General features: G+C 52.2%; 1 protein-coding gene across 1 annotated transcript; it reads left to right on the top strand.

The window, feature by feature from the left end:
- The first annotated feature begins 1,026 nt into the window (after positions 1-1,026).
- Positions 1,027-11,163, top strand: ACTR5 (actin related protein 5). Its single transcript, XM_040981474.1, has 9 exons — positions 1,027-1,416; positions 1,675-1,904; positions 3,247-3,416; positions 4,457-4,674; positions 5,594-5,776; positions 7,042-7,158; positions 7,802-7,941; positions 9,876-10,008; positions 10,628-11,163. Exons 1-9 carry the CDS (start codon positions 1,042-1,044, stop codon positions 10,877-10,879), a joined length of 1,818 nt encoding a protein of 605 aa, XP_040837408.1. The 5' UTR covers positions 1,027-1,041; the 3' UTR covers positions 10,880-11,163.
- Positions 11,164-17,733: the final 6,570 nt, after the last annotated feature.

The following is a 17,733-nucleotide window of genomic DNA, read 5'->3' as shown; positions in this document are numbered from 1 at the left end:
ATCAGCTGCTCTAATCTCACCCTCAGAATCATCTGGTTAACTGCCCAGGCGAGAGGGTGCCCACAGCTGCCAGGGCTGCATGCAGACGGGGGTCATGGCAGCATCCCTGGCCACAGCTGAGCCATGTGAGCACTTCCAGCCAGAGGACCATGCCCAGGTGAGCCGGCTGCTTCACTTCTGATCCAGCTCCCTGCCAAAGCACCTGGGGATGCAGTGGAGGATGGTCCAAGGGCCTTGGTCTCGACCCAAATGTGGGAGAGCCATACGCTGAGCTGCAGGCTCCTGGACTCACCCTGGCCCGGGCCTGGCTGTTAGGGGGGCACTGGGGAGTGAGCCTCACCCGGTGGAAGCTATCTGCGGCACGCTCTCTTTCTCTGTGTGGTTGAACTTTACAAAGCACACACACAAAACTTGGAGTGGCTGTGTTGATATTTAAGTGGACTTCAAAGCAAAGAAAATGGTGAGGAATAAAAAGGGACATTACACAATGATATAAAGAGGGGTTATTTGCTAAGGAGATCTAAGCATCCTATGTGTGTACCTAGCGAATGGCATTTAGCTGTCGGCTGCCTTTGCAAATACACGCCTTGAAGCGTGCACACATCGCTAAGTGGTGGGCCAGATGAATTTTCACAAAGTAAATCCCCTCCCTACTGACAAGCTTACGGATGCAGAAATCGAGCTTGGTTTCCTGAGGAAAGCGTCAAAAGGGTCCGTTTAGCTGGTGCGTTCGACCTCGGGTGCAGAAGCCACAGCAGGTGAGACCAAAGAATCCTGAAATCCTATCTACCCCGCCTCCAGACTCGCGGTCCCGACTAGAGCCTAGGAGCGTCTACGGGCGGCCCAGGTTAAGACTGCGGGAACTCAGGAGTGACAGAGGAGGGATCTTCTCGAACGCCGCCGGGCGCACCTAGTGTGAGGTAGGAGGGGCGTTTGCCCGGTTTTTGAGGGAGCCGACGGCGTCCTGACGTCACTCAGGGGGCGGGGCTTCGCGGCGTCAACGCTGACGCGACGGCGAAGGGCGGAGCCGAGCGCGCCAACATGGCGACGAACGTGTATCTTTTCCGCGATGCCCGAGCGGCCCCGGATCCGGTGCTGGAGGCCGGTCCGGTGGCTGATGGGTTGCATCCGGTGCCCCTGGTACTGGACAACGGGTCGTTCCAGGCCCGCGCCGGTTGGGCGTGTCCCGGGCCGGACCCGGGCCCCGAGCCGCGTCTGCAGTTCCGCGCAGTGTGCGCCCGTGGACGCGGCGGGGCGCGCGGTGGAGCGGGTCCTCAGGTGGGCAACGCGCTGGGCAGCCTGGAGCCGCTGCGCTGGATGCTGCGCTCGCCCTTCGACCGCAACGTGCCGGTCAACCTGGAGCTGCAGGAGCTGCTACTGGACTACAGCTTCCAGCACCTGGGCGTCTCCTCCCAGGTGAGGGGCGCGGCGGGTTGAGGTGTGGGCTCAGGTGGGCGACGTGACGGAGGGGCTGCTGGAGGGCCCCGAGGGAGCGCTGTGCGCTGACCCTAAAGGAAGGGCGGCGGGATGGAGGGCGGAGACGGTGAGGGGGCCAGTCGCACACACTTCCTAGGCTTTTTCTCTGGAGTGAAACGCGGGGCGCTTGTGGCGAGGTGGCTGGGTTTCGGAAGGACGCCTGAGGGTGGACTCACTTGTCCCTTTCGCCCAAAGTAGGGCTGCGTGGATCATCCCATCGTTTTGACAGAAGCTGTGTGCAACCCGCTGTACTCTCGACAGATGATGTCGGAGCTGCTGTTTGAGTGCTACGGCATTCCCAAGGTGGCCTATGGAGTAGACGGCCTCTTCAGCTTCTACCACAACATGCCCAGGAACGTCATGTCCAACGGGCTCATCATCTCCTCGGGATACCAGTGCACGCATATTTTACCCGTCTTGGATGGCAGGTGAGTTGCCCTTGCGGCGTTAGAACACTGCTTTCAGAGTTCATTCAATATGGAGAACGTTGTGAGGCCCAGCTGCTCCACTTGGGATCCAGCTCCCTGCGGAGAGCAGAGAAGGGTGTGGGTCCCTGCACCCAGGTGGGAAAGGCCCAAACACTTGGGCCATCTTCTGATTTTCCCAGGCCAGTAGCTGGGAATTGGACGTGAACTGGCACCCATATGGGATGCCAGCTTCTCAGGCAGTGATCTCACATGCGGTAGCCCCTGTAGATATTTCTGAATTGAATAAAGGTAAAAGTAGTTCTGTTATTTAAGATCTGTTTCCATTTTGTAGTGGAGCTGTTGTGCGGAGAGGGGGTGGCACCGTGCACTGCTGAAGAGCTTGCTTGCCTTGCATAAAGAGAAGTGCATCCTAGGCAGGGAGCTTGGTGTGGGGGTTTGCAGCCCTGCTAAGAAGGGGGTACCCCGTCTCTTAGCATCCTATCATGTTAAATTGGGAGAAACGATTTTCTCATAGTCACTCTGAGGTCGAACTGAGAAGGGCAGTGAGGCCACACTTTTGAGTTATCAAAGCAGTCTGAATATTTAAGTGAAAAAAAAGATGCTCTGAATCTATTAAGATGCCTGACGCTTTGATGAAAATCTGTAAATTCTTAGGCATTATGAAAAACTCCTGAAATATGAATTCTCTGTTTTGTGTAAACGAAAAAGAAGAAAAGCATGTTATTTTTATATTGAGGAAATTATCTTTACCTTGGTACATATCCTGTGCTATGCTGACACCTACTGGTGACGTGTGATGTGGCCGTGGCATCCCAGTACCTCACAGGGTGCTCCCCAAGCTGTTCTTCAGTGACCTCAGCTTAGCTCCTGGCAGAGGTTCTGCCTGGCTGCAGACAAGGCAGTGTGTGCAGTTAGTAATGGGGGACTAGGGGCAGAAGTTCTTCAACCCAGAGTCACGTGGGGCGCTTGCTAAAATGCACGTCTAAGCTCAGGCCATGGTAAATGAGTCCTGGGAACTTGGGCCAAGACCACAGTTTGGGAAGTGCATGAAGCGCTGAGTGCTTCAAGGTCCCAGCGTGGGAGTGCGTATTCTTTCCATGGACTCTGACTTTCAGCTCCTCCTGAGACTTTGGCCAGGTGGTCAGGCGGCCTTGTCGCTCTGATAGTGGATGACAGTAAGAGCTTGGCTAAGGGAACCTGATAGAGTACCTTCCCACCACATGAATTTATGTTCCCCCACTAGTCTGTTTATTTGGTAAATTACCCTGTTTCCCTCAAGATGCTCCATCTTCTCTGCTCTGCTGTCGAAGCGTGAGTGCTGTTCTGTGCTGCTTGATTGCAGGTTAGATGCTAAGAACTGCAAGCGCATCAATCTCGGAGGAAGCCAAGCAGCTGGCTACCTGCAGCGGCTCCTGCAGCTGAAGTATCCCGGACACCTGGCCGCCATCACCCTGAGCCGCATGGAGGAGATCTTGCAGGAACACAGCTACATTGCCGAGGACTACGTGGAAGGTTTGTGTCTCTCAGGAACCTGAATCCCATGTGCCAGGTACATATTTTGGCTGCTTAGATCTTGGCAAATAGGCCTTTTATCGTTATATAATGTCCTGCTTTATTCCTGGCCATTTGCTTTGAAGTCCACTTAAATATTAACATAGCTACTTTTTTTTTTTTTTTTTTTGGCCTGGAAAGCAAAAGCATGGAGAAAGAGAATGTGCCGCAGATATCCCCCACTGATTCACTCCCTGAGTTGCCTCTGACAGCCAGAACTGCACCAGCCAGGCTGAACCCAGGAGCCCCGAACTCCATCTGAGAGAGAGAAGGAGAGGCAGAAAGAGATCTTCCATGCATTGGTTCATTCCCTAGATGGTTGCAATGACCAGAGCTGAGCCAATCTAGCACTTGTCACAGTGCCACCCCCTCCTTTTTTTTTTAGTTGTTCCTGCTGTTCTGTGTGTCTGTTCTACCTTCTTTTAGGTGGTTTGATTTTGGTTTTGGTGTCTCATTTTAATTTATCTGTCCTGTTTCTTATTGAATCTGATTTTTCAGTGATAGTTCTAAAAAGTGTAGACACCATGGTTTTTCAGTCTACGTACAATCAACGCTTGTCCCTGCATGTGGAATGTAGAAATGTGAGAGCTGTACAGACTCTCCTTGTCCATCCCTGCTGGCCTTGTGCGAGGTCTGCATGGGGTGGAGATCCCTCAGACACCATTAGGGCGTTTGCTGTCACTTGTCAAGCACTCCTGAGGCCGTCAGTCCGAGGTTGAACCAGACTGTCCTCATTTTCTTTGCTCTTCCTTCATTTCTGGTGTCCCAAGCTTCCTCAGGGTGTCACCTCTGTCTGAAGAAGTTGATTCAGTGTTCCCTCCGGAACAGGCCCGCTGCCTTGAAGGCTGTATTTAGCCCACTGAGTGGACAGTGAGCCTGGGAGGAGGGAGCGTTCCGCACTGGACCAGTGCCTGCCCCGCCGGTGTTGACTCGTTATCACCAGCATCATTAGGTTGCTGTCATGTTTCCATGTCATAACCTGCCCAGCTGTTGGTCTGTAGAATTGCAGAAGTGGCGGTGTCCTGACTACTACGAGAACAACGTCCACAAGATGCAGCTGCCCTTCTCCAGCAAGCTGCTGGGCAGCACTCTGACCTTGGAGGAGAAGCAAGAGCGGCGGCAGCAGCAACTGCGCCGGCTGCAGGAGCTCAACGCGCGGCGGCGGGAGGAGAAGCTGCAGCTGGACCAGGAGCGGCTGGACAGACTGCTCTACGTGCAGGTGGCTGTCCTCCCCACACACCCTTCCCGGAACATGCCCTGGCTGGCCAGGGCCCCTTTGATGTCCAGAAGGATTCCTGGGCTCATCAGTGTAGAGTTTCATAAAGTGGCAGGACCCTAAGAGCACTGTGGACTTGTGCTTTCATGATTTAATTTTGTCTTTACCATTTCTTTATTTTAAGCTTTGAGTGTAGGACAGCTAATGTGAAGTGCATGAATTTTAAGTGTAGACCTGATGCTTTTTTTTTAAAGATTTATTTATTTTTACTGAAAAGGCAGATTTACAAACAGGAGAGACAGAGAGGAAGATCGTCTGTGTGCTGGTTCACTCCCCAAGTATCTGCAACGGCCAGCCGGTGCTGAGCCAGTCCAAAGCCAGAATTCTGTCAGGAGCTTCTTCCAGGTCTCCCACAGATGCAGGGTCTCAAGGCTTTGGGCCATGCTCAACTGCTTTTCCCAGTCACAAGCAGGGAGCTGGATGGGAAGCGGGATAGCCAGGCCACAAACTGGCACCCGTATGGGATGCTGGCATGTGCAGGGTGACACCAGGCCCAACCTGGTGCATTTTACAAACAGATGCACCTGTGTATGGGCATCAGATCCAGAAACAGCACTGGCAGTTTCCCAGAAGTCTCTATGTCTCATGCCAGTCCAGTAATTTCCTCACCTGGCTGCCCCCAGAGGGTAACAGCACTTGTCTCATTTGTCACTGTGTGGCAGGTTGGCCTAATCAAGGGGTGCTAAACCATGAGGTGCTGTAGCCTGGAGACAGCTAGAAAGAAAGGCAGCTGTGTGAGACTTTGGGGAGAGACTGGGGGCCCCGGGAACCCCTCTTGATGCAGTTCCTCTCTGGCTTGTAAGCACTTTCTCTCTGCCTGCTCTCTGTCTTCGAGCACTAACTGTGGCTGTTGTGGTTTCAGGAACTTCTCGAAGACGGTCAGATGGATCAGTTTCACAAAGCTCTGATCGAGCTGAACATGGACTCCCCCGAAGAGCTGCAGTCCTACATCCAGAAGCTCAGCGTGGCAGTGGAGCAAGCCAAGCAGAAAATCCTTCAAGCGGAAGTCAGCCTCGAGGTGGATGTGGTGGACAGCAAGCCAGAGGTGACTGAGGGTCTTGGATCAGTTAGAGAAGCCCTCCTCGAGGGGAGAGAGTGTGTCGGGAAGGCTGGCATGTCATAAGCCTTTTGATGAATGATGGGTGATGTTGGTGGGCATGGAGGTGGTTCCGCAGTGACACCTTGTGCCAAGTGAAGCTGTGGCCACGGGGCTTTCACCACTATAGCCCCCTAGCCTCCCGGGAGGGGGAGTGTACATGTGGAACAGGAAGAGCAGTCTCACGTGTATGCAGTGCTGTTGGACCAGAACTCACCGCTGTGGTGGCCCTTGGCAGTCCCGCATGCCCTATGATTTCCTCTGACGCGTTACTCTGTGTGTCCTGGTTGATGGTTCACGTGCCCTTCCCAGGCTGGTGTTCCTTACAGACAGGGACCCTGCTTCAGCTGATCAGTTGCTATAACAGTTCTGCCTGTCACATGGCAGGACAGTTAGCTAAAGATGTTTTCCAGAATATTCCCCAATATTCTTTGGTCCAGGTTAAAATTAAAAGTGAGAATGCCCCCAAACTTGTATTGGGAGTGTGTGGCAGTGTGTCCTTGAAGGTGTGAAGTACCCCACAGAGTGATGGGCACCTGGGTTGGAAAGGGCTGGGAAGGCCATTGGTGTGAATGTATATATTTTTTCATTAGGAAATTTACCTAGCCTTGCTGATAATTAGGCTGCCGTGTAGGGCGCCAGCTACCACGCACTGCATCCCAGAGTTGTGTGGGTGATGTGACCCACACAGCAATCTTGTACCAGCCCTGCCTGGAGCTGGCCCTCCCCGAGGCAAGAGTTGGGCCTTGTGTAAGTAGGAAGGCCAGAGATAAGAACAGAGTCCATTCTTGGCTTATGTTTGTTTATTCCCTCAAGGCTGGGGCAGGCTCCAGCTGGAAGCCAGGAGCTCCATCTGGTTTCCCGTGTGGGTGTGGGGACTTGTGCTTGAGCCACCTTCTGCTGCCTCTCCAGTGTGGCAGGAAGCTGGATCCAGAGCAGAGATAAGCCTTGATCGCAGTCACTCTGATGTAAAATGCCAGTCTCAAGTGGTAATAACTTAGCTGGCCTAGTGGCCATGGTGCCTACCTGTAAAGTGTTTTAATCTTGTGTGTGTGTGTGTGTGTGTGAGATATCCTAGGAAAGTTTGCATTGTGACAACGTAAGGTTGTAGGAGGCTGGGCAGGAGGTCAGTTCTTTCCCTTGATGCTGACAGGGCTAAGGTTTGCTGAAGATCCAGGTTGTATGTTGCTTGTTCTGTGCTGTGCTGTTCTCAGACCCCTGACCTAGAGCAACTGGAGCCAACCCTGGAAGACGTGGAAAGCATGAATGACTTTGAACCCTTGTTTTCGGAGGAAACGCCGGAAGTGGAGAAGCCAGTCACTACCGTCCAGGTTTGACTGCCTCAGCTGAGCTATCTCTAGCTTATGCTAGGTGATGACTGGCCTAGTCTAGTCAGGTTTTTAGAACTGTTTTTTGTTCTCTTTTGTTGTAATCCCAGTTTTGTTTTGGGGGGAGATATATCAGTATTTAAACATTTGGAGGGCGGGTGTTTTAGTTGTCCAAGTTCCCTCACCAAGACGTGTGACTGTGACACAGTCTGCCTGGCAAAAGCATGTGGGCAGGCGAGCGGGGGGACTCGGGACCTGAAGACAGGCTTGTACAGTGTCATTGGTCATCATCTTCCTTGGGGTCTTCAGTGTGGCAGCTGGACTGAGACCCGGGGAGAGAGCCTTCCTGCCGTGCAGGGAACAGGGCACCAAGCTAAGCCCTGGGTGCGGATGCTGTCCTCCTCGCCACGCCTTTTTACTGCTGCATCCCTCTGAGTCACTTTCTTGGGAGCACTTCCTGATGCCCGTGCGAGGGCACTTGCCATTCATCCCCTGAAAGAGAAGGTAGACAACTGAGTTTGCCCAGTTGAGAGAGATGGAGAATAGAGGAGTTCCGTCAGAATAAGAAAGGCAGTTTGAGGAAGCTGGCAACCAAGATGTTTGTCCTTGTGACCTAAAATATCTTTCAAACCCTGGGTTTTTAAAGCCCGTGTTTAACCTGGCAGCCTACCATCAGCTGTTCGTCGGGACGGAAAGGATCCGAGCTCCGGAGATCATCTTCCAGCCGTCTCTCATAGGAGAAGAGCAGGCGGGGGTGGCGGAGACACTGCAGTATGTCCTGGACAGGTGAGGTGCGGGAGCTCATTGACCTCGGCCGTTGCCACGTGGAGGTTGGGTGGGTGGGCCCTTGGAAATCTGCCTCGCTCTCTGTGCTCAGACTACTGTCTTTGCCCCCGGCACTGGCTGGATTCTGTTCCCCAACATGTGCAACTCAAGGAGCTTCCAAAATTCTTTAAATCTAGCAGCTCAATGATATCTGCTGCCCTGACTTTCCTGGACATCTGCATGCTGTTAGTCTGGTGATTCCAGATCATCCTAAACAAACGTTCTGAAAGATGTTTCCTTCCTCCTTTTTGAGCTATTTGATTGACTTAAGCGTGTGCTTTACCTAAGAACACGCCTCATCCAGCCACAGCATTTTCCTGTTGAGTTTGCATCCTTCAAGTTGGCACAGAAGGGAACATAGTTTTAGTACTGTGGCTGCTTCTGCTTAGAATGATCTGGAAACGCGCATCTTGCAAGGGAAAACAACTTTGCCTCTACTTTGTTTGAGTGGGTTTGACCTTTGTCTTAACAGTTAGGGAGACAGCTATCAAACATGCAAAAGCTGTTTGCTTGAAAAAGAAAAGAAGAATACAGGATTCTGGCGCAACGGCTCAATGCTAAATCCTCGCCTTGTAAGCAGCAGGATCCTGTATGGTTCATGTCCCGGCAGCTCCACTTCCCATCCAGCTCCCTGCCTGTGGCCTGGGAAAGCAGTCAAGGACGGCCCAAAGCCTTGGGACCCTGCACCCACATGGGAGGCCCAACGGAAGTTCCTGGCTTTGGATTGGCTAGGCTCTGGTTATCGCAGCCATTGGGGGAGTGAAATAATGATTGGAAGATCTTTCTCTCTCTTTCTCTTCATCAATCTGCCTTTCCAATAAAAATTAATAAGTCTTAAAAAAAAAAAGAAGAAAAAGGAAACAGAGGTGGGCAGAATATGTGGAGATGATGGAACTCTTCCGTGTCCCAGTTAGTTTTAAGTTTTCAAGGTATAGAAATTGTTCAGACTTACTCAAAATGTGTCAGTACAGCTGTGCAGTTGATATCGTGGCAGATGTTTGACAGAGCGGTGAGGATGCAGCTTGGGATGCTCGCCTTGTATGTCAGAGGCTCTGGTTCAAGTCCCGCCTCTTCCACCTTCCTGCTAATGCGTGTCCTGGGAGGTAGTGGGCAGTGACCAAGGAGTGAGTCCCTGCCGTGCCTGTGGGAGACCCAGATGGAGTTTAAGGCCCTGGGTTTGACCTGGCAGAGCTGCAGCTGTTGTGGATATTTGAAAAGTACACCAACAAATGGATGATCTCTGCCTCTCTCTTTCAAATAAATAAAAATTTAAAGATGACTTTTCTTTTTGAATAGTTGTTTGTTTACTTGATTGACAGAGGAGAGATGAAAAGAGAGGTCTTCCATTTACTAGTTCACTAAGATTCATCTTATTTTTTTATTGGAAGGGTAGATTATACAGAGAGAGGAGGAGAGACAGAGAAAGATCTTCCATCTGCTGGTTCACTCCCCAAATGGCCGCAACAGCTGGAGCTGAGCCGATCCGAAGCCAGGAGCCAGGAGCTTCTTCCAGGTCTCCCACATGGTTGCAGGGTCCCAAGGCTTTGGGCCATCTACTGCTTTCCCGGTCCATAAACAGGGAGCTGGATGGGAAGCGGAGCCGCTGAGATACAAACCAGTGCCCATATGGGATCCCAGCAGACGCAAGGTGAGGATTCAGCCACTAGGTTACTATCCCGACCTCCTACAGTTGATTTTTAAAACCATGTATTACAAAGTAGAAAATGCAATGCATCATGCTAGCCTCCTGTAGAAACACGCACACGAAAACATAAGTGTGGATCGGGTTTGTTTTCCCTTTGATGTAGAAGCTGCTTGTGCCGAGAGCTGCATGTCTGCGTCGGCACCGTCCGGTGATGTGGAGTGGGGACAGAGCAGGCCTCCTTTGCCCGCAGGTACCCAAAGGACACGCAGGAGACGCTGGTGCAGAACGTGTTCCTCACAGGCGGGAATGTGATGTACCCCGGGATGAAGGCCAGGGTGGAGAAGGAGCTGCTGGAGATGAGGCCCTTCCAGTCTGCTTTCCAGGTACGGCCTGTTCTCGCCGCGTTCACTGATGCAGTGTAAATGACCCTGCGACTCCATCGTCCTCACGTACAGCCGTAGTTAACATTTCTGTGGCTTTCCCTTTGGTCTTGACGTTTCATACTTAGAGCAGGCGGGAAGCATGTTTCCTGTGACTTTGTAAGTGGGAAGCCGTACACGTGTGTGACGCCCAGAGAGGATGAAGAGCGTGTGTCCCCTCAGGCCCCTCTCAGGCCCCCGACGGGCAGTGCCTGCCCCTCACCCGTTTCCTGCACCTGCAGGCGGGTGCTGCTTCGTGGCCTGCGTTGTCTTCACCCGTCACTTCTCCCATGGCATTATTCTTCTAAAATCTTTTCTGTTTTTCTGGCTCTATAGAGTGCATGCCACACAGTTTATCTGCCTGATCACCAGGACTCACAGTCTGAGCTCCTACCATGAGCAGGCATCCTGGGGGCACTGAGTGTCCTGGGCACACACGTACCCCGGACTGTACCTTCAGGCTGTGTTTGGGGAGTGCCTGGGTAACTCCCCAAGGGGAGTTCTGAGTGTGGGCTGCTTCTCAGAGTGCTGAGCGTGCATGCCTGAAGGTGGCCCGCTGGGAACCCTTCTCTTCACGTTGCAGGTTCGCCTGGCCTCGAACCCCGTGCTGGATGCCTGGTATGGGGCTCGTGACTGGGCCTTGAACCACCTGAGTGACGACGAAGCCTGGATCACCAGGAAGGACTATGAGGAGAAGGGCGGCGAGTTCCTCCGGGAGCACTGTGCTTCCAACGTCTACGTGCCCATCCGCCTGCCCAAGCAGGCCTCGCGCTCCTCGGAGGCTCAGGCCTCCAGCAGAGGCCCAGGGGGCAGCGCGGCCGGCGAGCAGCTGTAGCGCAGGCCCCACCCCGGATGCTTGGGGGCCATCTGGCAGTGTGACGGGCCAGGACTGCACTACATAGATGTGCCTGCCTGAGGCCGGCAGTCGAAGTTGGCTGCGAAGTGCATTTCTCCTGCGGAGAAGACATGCGGGGAGTCCTTCCCCTTAGGGTTCCGTTCACACAGGCTTCTCCGGGAGGAGCGGTGAGCGCCCTCTGCTGTCCGTGTGAGGCCATGGCGGCCTGGGGCTTCGGTTTCCTGCAGCCGTGAGTGGAGGCAAGGTGAAAGGTCTCAACCACAGCATCTTAGAGCTTTTTATTTTAAGGGATATTCTTTTCTTTTTAAAATTAACTTGGTCCATGTAGGTATTTTATTTTTTCTAAATTTACGCAGATGTTTTGTGAGTGCCCAGCAGTGGGATGGCTCCGTTTGTGTAATAAAAGCTGTCACTGGTGAACTCGCAGGAACTGGGCATGATTTTTTTCCCCTGTTGTTTTCCTTTCCCACATGGCGTCCCCAACTTGCACACAGTCATCCTCCTGGCCAGGGACCTCCCATCTGTGGGTTTGCTCCCTCCGTGGCTGCGGTGGCCAGGGAGGGGATGGGGCTGAAGCCAGGAGCCTGGAACACAATCCAGGTCCCGGGCAGCAGGAAGTCAGTGACGTGAGCCATCCTTGCTGCTTGCCGGGGTGTGCGGGAGCCGTCCCTGCCGCTTGCCGGGGTGTGCGGGAGCCGTCCCTGCCGCTTGCCGGGGTGTGCGGGAGCCGTCCCTGCCGCTTGCCATGGTTTGCGGGAGCCGTCCCTGCCGCTTGCCGGGGTGTGCGGGAGCCGTCCCTGCCGCTTGCCGGGGTGTGCGGGAGCCGTCCCTGCCGCTTGCCGGGGTGTGGGTGAGCAGGAGCCAGGCACTGGGGCCCAGGACAGCAGGATGGGATGCAGGTGTCTCCAGTGCTAGGCTAAAGTGCTGCCTTCCCAACTTCAGCTTCAGGAGCAAATAAACCCCGTGTTGGGGGGGGAATACTGTAAGAAAGACTAAAGCCAGAGAACTCAGGCCGAAACTGCTTAGTGTCTCTCTCCACGTGTGGATGAAGACCCTGCGGGGCAGACGGTAGCCGAGATGCAAAGCTCCAACATGAATCATAAAATAGATGAGTAAGCCCGGATGGGACAACCCCGGGAAGCGAGTGAATGGCACAAGGGAATCAACAGAACTTGGGGAAGACAAGAAAGAAAAATCACTGCATACACCTGACTTCAATTGTGAGACGGAGTCCTAGATTGTAGCGACGTGCCCATCCTTGACAGTCGCTGAGAGAATAGACTTGTGTTCCACATGAGCAATTGAGATGCGAGATGAGACCATTCCCCAAAACATACCTACTTCGAAACAGCATGTAGCCAACCTGTGCGACACTTGCCAAATAGGGGAGAACGGGTCTCAAATCACAAGGGACAAGGTGCTCTGCTGAAAAAGAGAGGCGGACGGAGAGGGACAGTAAGACTTGCCAAATCGTGCTGATGAAAGGCTGTGAAGTTGAGTCATGCTGAGTTGCTCTCATTGTGAAAAGCCACATGACGTACAGTTGCAACTGACCTAACCATGGTTGCACATTCGCAGTTGGTAGCTCTCAAATAGCCGCTCATGTTGCCCAATCAAAACTCCGTTAGCTGCCTCCCTTTTCTCCCTCCCTCCAGGCCCTGGCAGTCACCACCCCCCTTTCATAAACTTTCTGAATTCTGGATCCATCAGGGTATGTGGGGTCTTGGAATATTTGTGGTTTAGTGATCTATTTCCCTTAACAAGGTCTTAAAGGTTGATTTCTGTTGGCAGTATACATATGTCATTTGTTTTTAATTTTTTTTAAATTAGGGGAGAAATGGGGCCCAGCACCATAGTATAGCAGTTAAAGTCCTCGCCTTGAACGCACTGGAATCCCATATGGGCACTGGTTCTAATCACAGCTACCCTGCTTCCCATCCAGCTCCCTGCTTGTGGCCTGGGAATGCAGTCGAGGACAGCCCAAAGCTTTGGGACCTTGCACTCGTGTGGGAGACCTGGAAGAGGTTCCTGCCTTCGGTTTGGCTCAGTTCCACCCTTTGCGGCCGCTTGGGGAGTGAACCATCAGACAGAAGATCTTCCTCTCTGTTTCTCCTCCTCTCTGTACATGTGCCTTTCCAATAAAAAGAAATACATCTTTAAAAAAAAATTGGGGGAGAGACAGAAAGATCCATCCACTGGTTCACTCCCCAAGTGGCCACAACAGCCATCAGAAACCAGGAACCAGGAGCTTCTTTCAGGTCTCCCATGCAGGTGAATTGTCCCAAGGCACTGGGCCATCCTCTACTGCTTTCCCAGTCCACAAGCAGGGAGCTGGATGGGAAATGGAGCAACCGGGATATAAACTGGCACCCATATGAGATGCTGGTGCTTGCAGGCAGAACATTAGCCAGTTAAGCTATAGTGCTGGCCCCAGAATTTCTTTTTAAATGTTTATTAACTACTTTGTTGCGGTATAATATACCACAAACACATCTTTTGTGACAGCATCAAGTTAGAAAATCCATCCCCTGCAGATGTCTCCCCGAGCCCTTTGTATTTTGCTCTTGTTCCTGTGGCGAGAACACTCCACATGCGGTCCGCCCTCTGTGTCTTCCAGGGTCCACGTGGTGTGGGTCGCTGCAGGCACACTGACCCTAGAGCACCAGCTCACATGACTGAAACGTCATGCGTGTCACACAGTTCCCCACGTCCCCTTTGTTACCTCGGTGGAGTCACGCAGTGATTGTCCTGTGACTGGTTCATTTCACGTAGGTAGCTTTGTGTCTTCCAAGTTCATCCGTATCGACCCACGCAACAGGATTTGCTTTTTTTTAAAAAAAGCTGAATGTTACCCATCATGTGTGATTGCCATGTTTGTTTATCCATCCATGGATGTACCCTGAGGTCGTTCCCACTGTCGTAGTACAGTGAACACGGGATACTCGGAGATGCTGAGTGCAGTGTTGACCCAGAGCTGGGATTGATGGGTCATATGCTAGTTCTCTTCGTATGTTTGGAGGCACCTCCATGCTGTTTTCTGTAATGTCTGGAACAGCATTCTTCCTACCAAGACAGCCAGGGATTCCTTTTCTGCACATCTTCCCAAGCACCTGCCATTCTGTTCACCTTTGCCTCAGGTGTCCCCTGCCCAGCGATACATTTGTGAGAAGCATGCACCAGTGGCTGCTTGGGGCAGGATGACTCCATCCACTTGGCCTTGGCTGCACCTCGTTGCCTTATCCAGCATCTCTCAGCATGGCCTAAGCTGTGGGCTCTGGGGAACACCACCAGTGACACAAAGCAAGGACTGATGAAGCCACCGGAAGAGGTTGATGGGGAGACGGGGGAAGACCAGAGGAGGAACAAGCCCTGGCGAAGGCCCTGAGCTGCCCCAGCCACGGTGTTGGCTCCCAGGGCCCCAGCCCAGGGTCTGCGCTGTCAGGGATTTCCAGGTAGGGCCTAGGGGATGCAGAACCTCCTGCGTGACAGTGGCTAGTGGACAGTGTTGGAAAAGAAGCAGACGCTTTCTGCATCAGTCGCCGCTGGCGCCAGAGGGCGCTCTGAGGCAGGATCACTCACAGAGTTGCCTTAGTCACCCGTGTGAAGTGTGAACGAACGGGTCTCTCACCTGGTGCTGCCTCTGGTCTCATGTTACAGGTGTGGAACAGGAATCCTTCAAGCCATTTGGCTTGCAGGGAAGTGCAGCTATATCCTGTTCGAGGAAAATGCTGGGAGCAAGCGCTTTGCCTGGCACTTAAGAGGAAGCCCAGGACCCCTGCGTTCTATAGCAGCTGTGCTCCTGGGTTCCTGCCTCCTGCATATACACAGCTTAGGGGGTACCAGGTGATGGCTCAGGTGCTTGGACTCCTGCCAAGCTCCTGGTGTGGCCTGGCCTAGCCCAGGCTGCTGTGAGCTAAGGAGACAGCCAGCAGGTGAGCTGGAAGGCAGTAGTCTTGCGGGTCACTCTAGTGGAAGCTTCCTGTGGACAGGTGGGTTGTTAGCAGTGGAGGCGCTCGCTGGCCATGAGAGCTTCCCAGGGTCACTGGTTCCTTTCCTATGACTGTGATTCACTTAAAGAGGAGTTGGAAAGTCCTTGTCATTTTTAATGAGCAATTCATGTATTTGATTTAGGAATTGTGCACCTGTTATACACTGTTATAAAACAAATCAATTGCAATCAAAATGGGAACATACAGCCTCAATCTAAAGGCCAAGTCAGAGTGAAGCTCGTTACACAGCAGCTTGGCTTCCTCAGGTCTTATTTTAAGTGACTTTAAGTAGGTGATTTTATATTCAGTCACTTTTTTTTTCTTTGTAATTGAGAAAAAGACCCATAGATATTAAATGTGGTTTTTAAAGACTTATTAATTTTTTTTTTTTCAAAACAGATTTACAGAGAGAAGCAGGGAGGGGGAGATGGGGAGAGAGAGCTTCTATCTGCTATCTGTTCCCCAAATAGCCACAATGGCTAAACAGAGCCAATCAGAAACCAGGAGCTTCTTCTAGGTCCCCGACGTGGGTGCAGGGTCCCAGGGCTTTGGGCCGTCCTCGACTGCTTTCCCAGGCCACAAGCAGGGAGCTGGATGGGAAGTAGGGCAGCCGGAACACAAACCGATGCCTATGTGGGATGCCAACATTTGCAAGCAGAAGATTAGCCAATTGAGTCATCATGCTGAATATACATCTTTAGAGAGATATATTCTAAGAACCAAAGGGATCTGTAAAGATATCTTGCTGTTTTTGTTCACTGCATTATTAGTAATAACATTGACATAGTTACTCTGAATACACATACACACACACACACACACACACACACACATATATATAGCCAAATAATTGTACTAATGTCAAAAACCAAGACTTTTGGGGTAATAAGGTAGAATGTGAATAAATTAAAAAGTTATAATCTGGGCCTGGCATGGTGGCCTAACTCCTCGCCTTGAACGTGCCGGGATTCCATATGGGCGCCAGTTCTAATCCTGGCAGTCCCACTTATCATCCAGCTCCCTGCTTGTGGCCTGGGAAAGCAGTCGAGGACGGCCCAAAGATCCTGCACCATGTGGGAGACCCAGAAGGAGCTCCTGGCTCTTGCTTTCCAATCGGTGCAGCTCTGGCCATTGCGGTCACTTGGGGGAATGAACCAGCGGACAGAAGATTTTTCTCTCTGTCTCTCCTCCTCTCTGTAATTCTGACTTTCCAATTATATATATATATATTTTTTTTTTTTTGAAAAAAGATTCATCCAAGTTGCCTGTCTTCGTGGTTCGTTCACTCCCTCGCCGTGTGACATGTTCCTGCCTGCCTGTGCTGTTGCTTCTTCACCCAGTTAGAATTCGTCTTGGCAGGACTTCTGTGGTGTATTTCAGATGACTGGCCATTTGTTCCAACCTGTATCGAGTAATCTGTCTTCTCCCAGTGATACAAATGCCTCTTTGATTATTTATTAAATGGCCTTATACAGTTTGGTCTGCTTCCAGACTCACTTGTCGGTCCCATCCATCTCTCTATTCCTGAATGTGTAATGAGCTGTTACTACTGTCACCATGGAACACTGCAAGACCTGGCAAGAGTTTTTCTCCCCATATTTCTCTCTTTCTTTTTTTCAGAAATTTTCTTGATTTTTCTGCGTGATTTTTATGATCAGTGTTTCCAGTTCCCAAACAGCCCTCTGTTGGTACATTTATTTACATCCCATTAAAATTACAGATGAAAATAGCAGGGATGATGTGGCGCAGTGGGTTAAGCTGGCACTGGGGATGCCTGCCCTGCATATTGGAGTGCCCAGCTGAAGTCCCAGCTGCTCTGCTCCCACCCCAACTTCCTGCCAGTGCACCTGACAAGGAGGACGGCCCAGGTGACGGCTCCTGCCACTCACAGGGAGCCCTAGTCTGTGCTGCTCTCCTTCTTCCTGCCCCCCATTTGGGCTTCAGCCCAGCCCTAGACCTTGCTGATATTTGGGGAGTGAACTACTGGATGAGAAGTGGCTTGTTTCTCTGTCTCTGTCTCTCTCTCTCCACCCCTACCCTTCAAATAAATAAAATAAGGGAAATAAGACACCTGCCTGCTAGGAACAGGCTAGGGAAGCATCTGGCCCAGGCAGGGAGGACAGCGTGGTCAAGGGAACAGACAGAGGAGCACGAATGATGCTCTTGGCAACTCTGATGCCGCCCACACGTGGGGTGTCCCAGGGCAGAGGCCCACGCAGCCCAGGCTCTCCCGAGGTGGAGACCTCCCACCTCCATGGTCTTCCAACACCGTCACAGCCAAGTTGTGTTTCCCCAAATTCGTATCTTGAAGCCCGAGGCAGCAGAATGTGACTGTATTTGGAGATTGTGAAGAGGTGAGTGGGTTAAGGGCCTTAGGGTAGGGCCCTGACCCAGTGTAACGCGGGGGTGCATCGTCCAGAGGAAGCTCTCAAATCACGGAGAGATGGGGGGGCACCTCCTGCTCACCCGGGTCTTGTACTTCCAGGCTGTAGAATGCTGAGAACGCAGCTTCTGTTCTTTAAGTCGTTTGGTCTGTAGTAGGTGTGGCAGCCCTGGCCGAACAACACGGTCCTATTCCCCCATCCAGCAAGAACCTGCACGTGAAGGAAGCTTCCATGTCATGAAGAAGCCCACACCAGCCCCAAGGGCTGTCCCCGCTGAGGCAGCATCCATCTCCAGCCACCCATCTATGATGCCTCACACACACCAGGAATCCCTCTGGCTGAAGGCCGGACAGGCTGCTCTGTTGTGGGCTCACTGGGATCATGAGCATAATGAAATAGCTACTTTACCCCACAGCAGTAGTACCCCAGTATCTCTTATCAGCAGAGGGAACAGCGGACC

Source organism: Ochotona curzoniae, unplaced genomic scaffold (assembly GCF_017591425.1).
Source record: "Ochotona curzoniae isolate NIBS_2020 unplaced genomic scaffold, NIBS_Ocur_1.0 contig_3520, whole genome shotgun sequence".
In the NCBI taxonomy this organism is placed as follows: Eukaryota; Metazoa; Chordata; class Mammalia; order Lagomorpha; family Ochotonidae; genus Ochotona; species Ochotona curzoniae.
The sequence above is the reverse complement of the archived record's forward strand: the minus strand, read 5'-3'. Positions and strand labels throughout refer to the sequence as shown.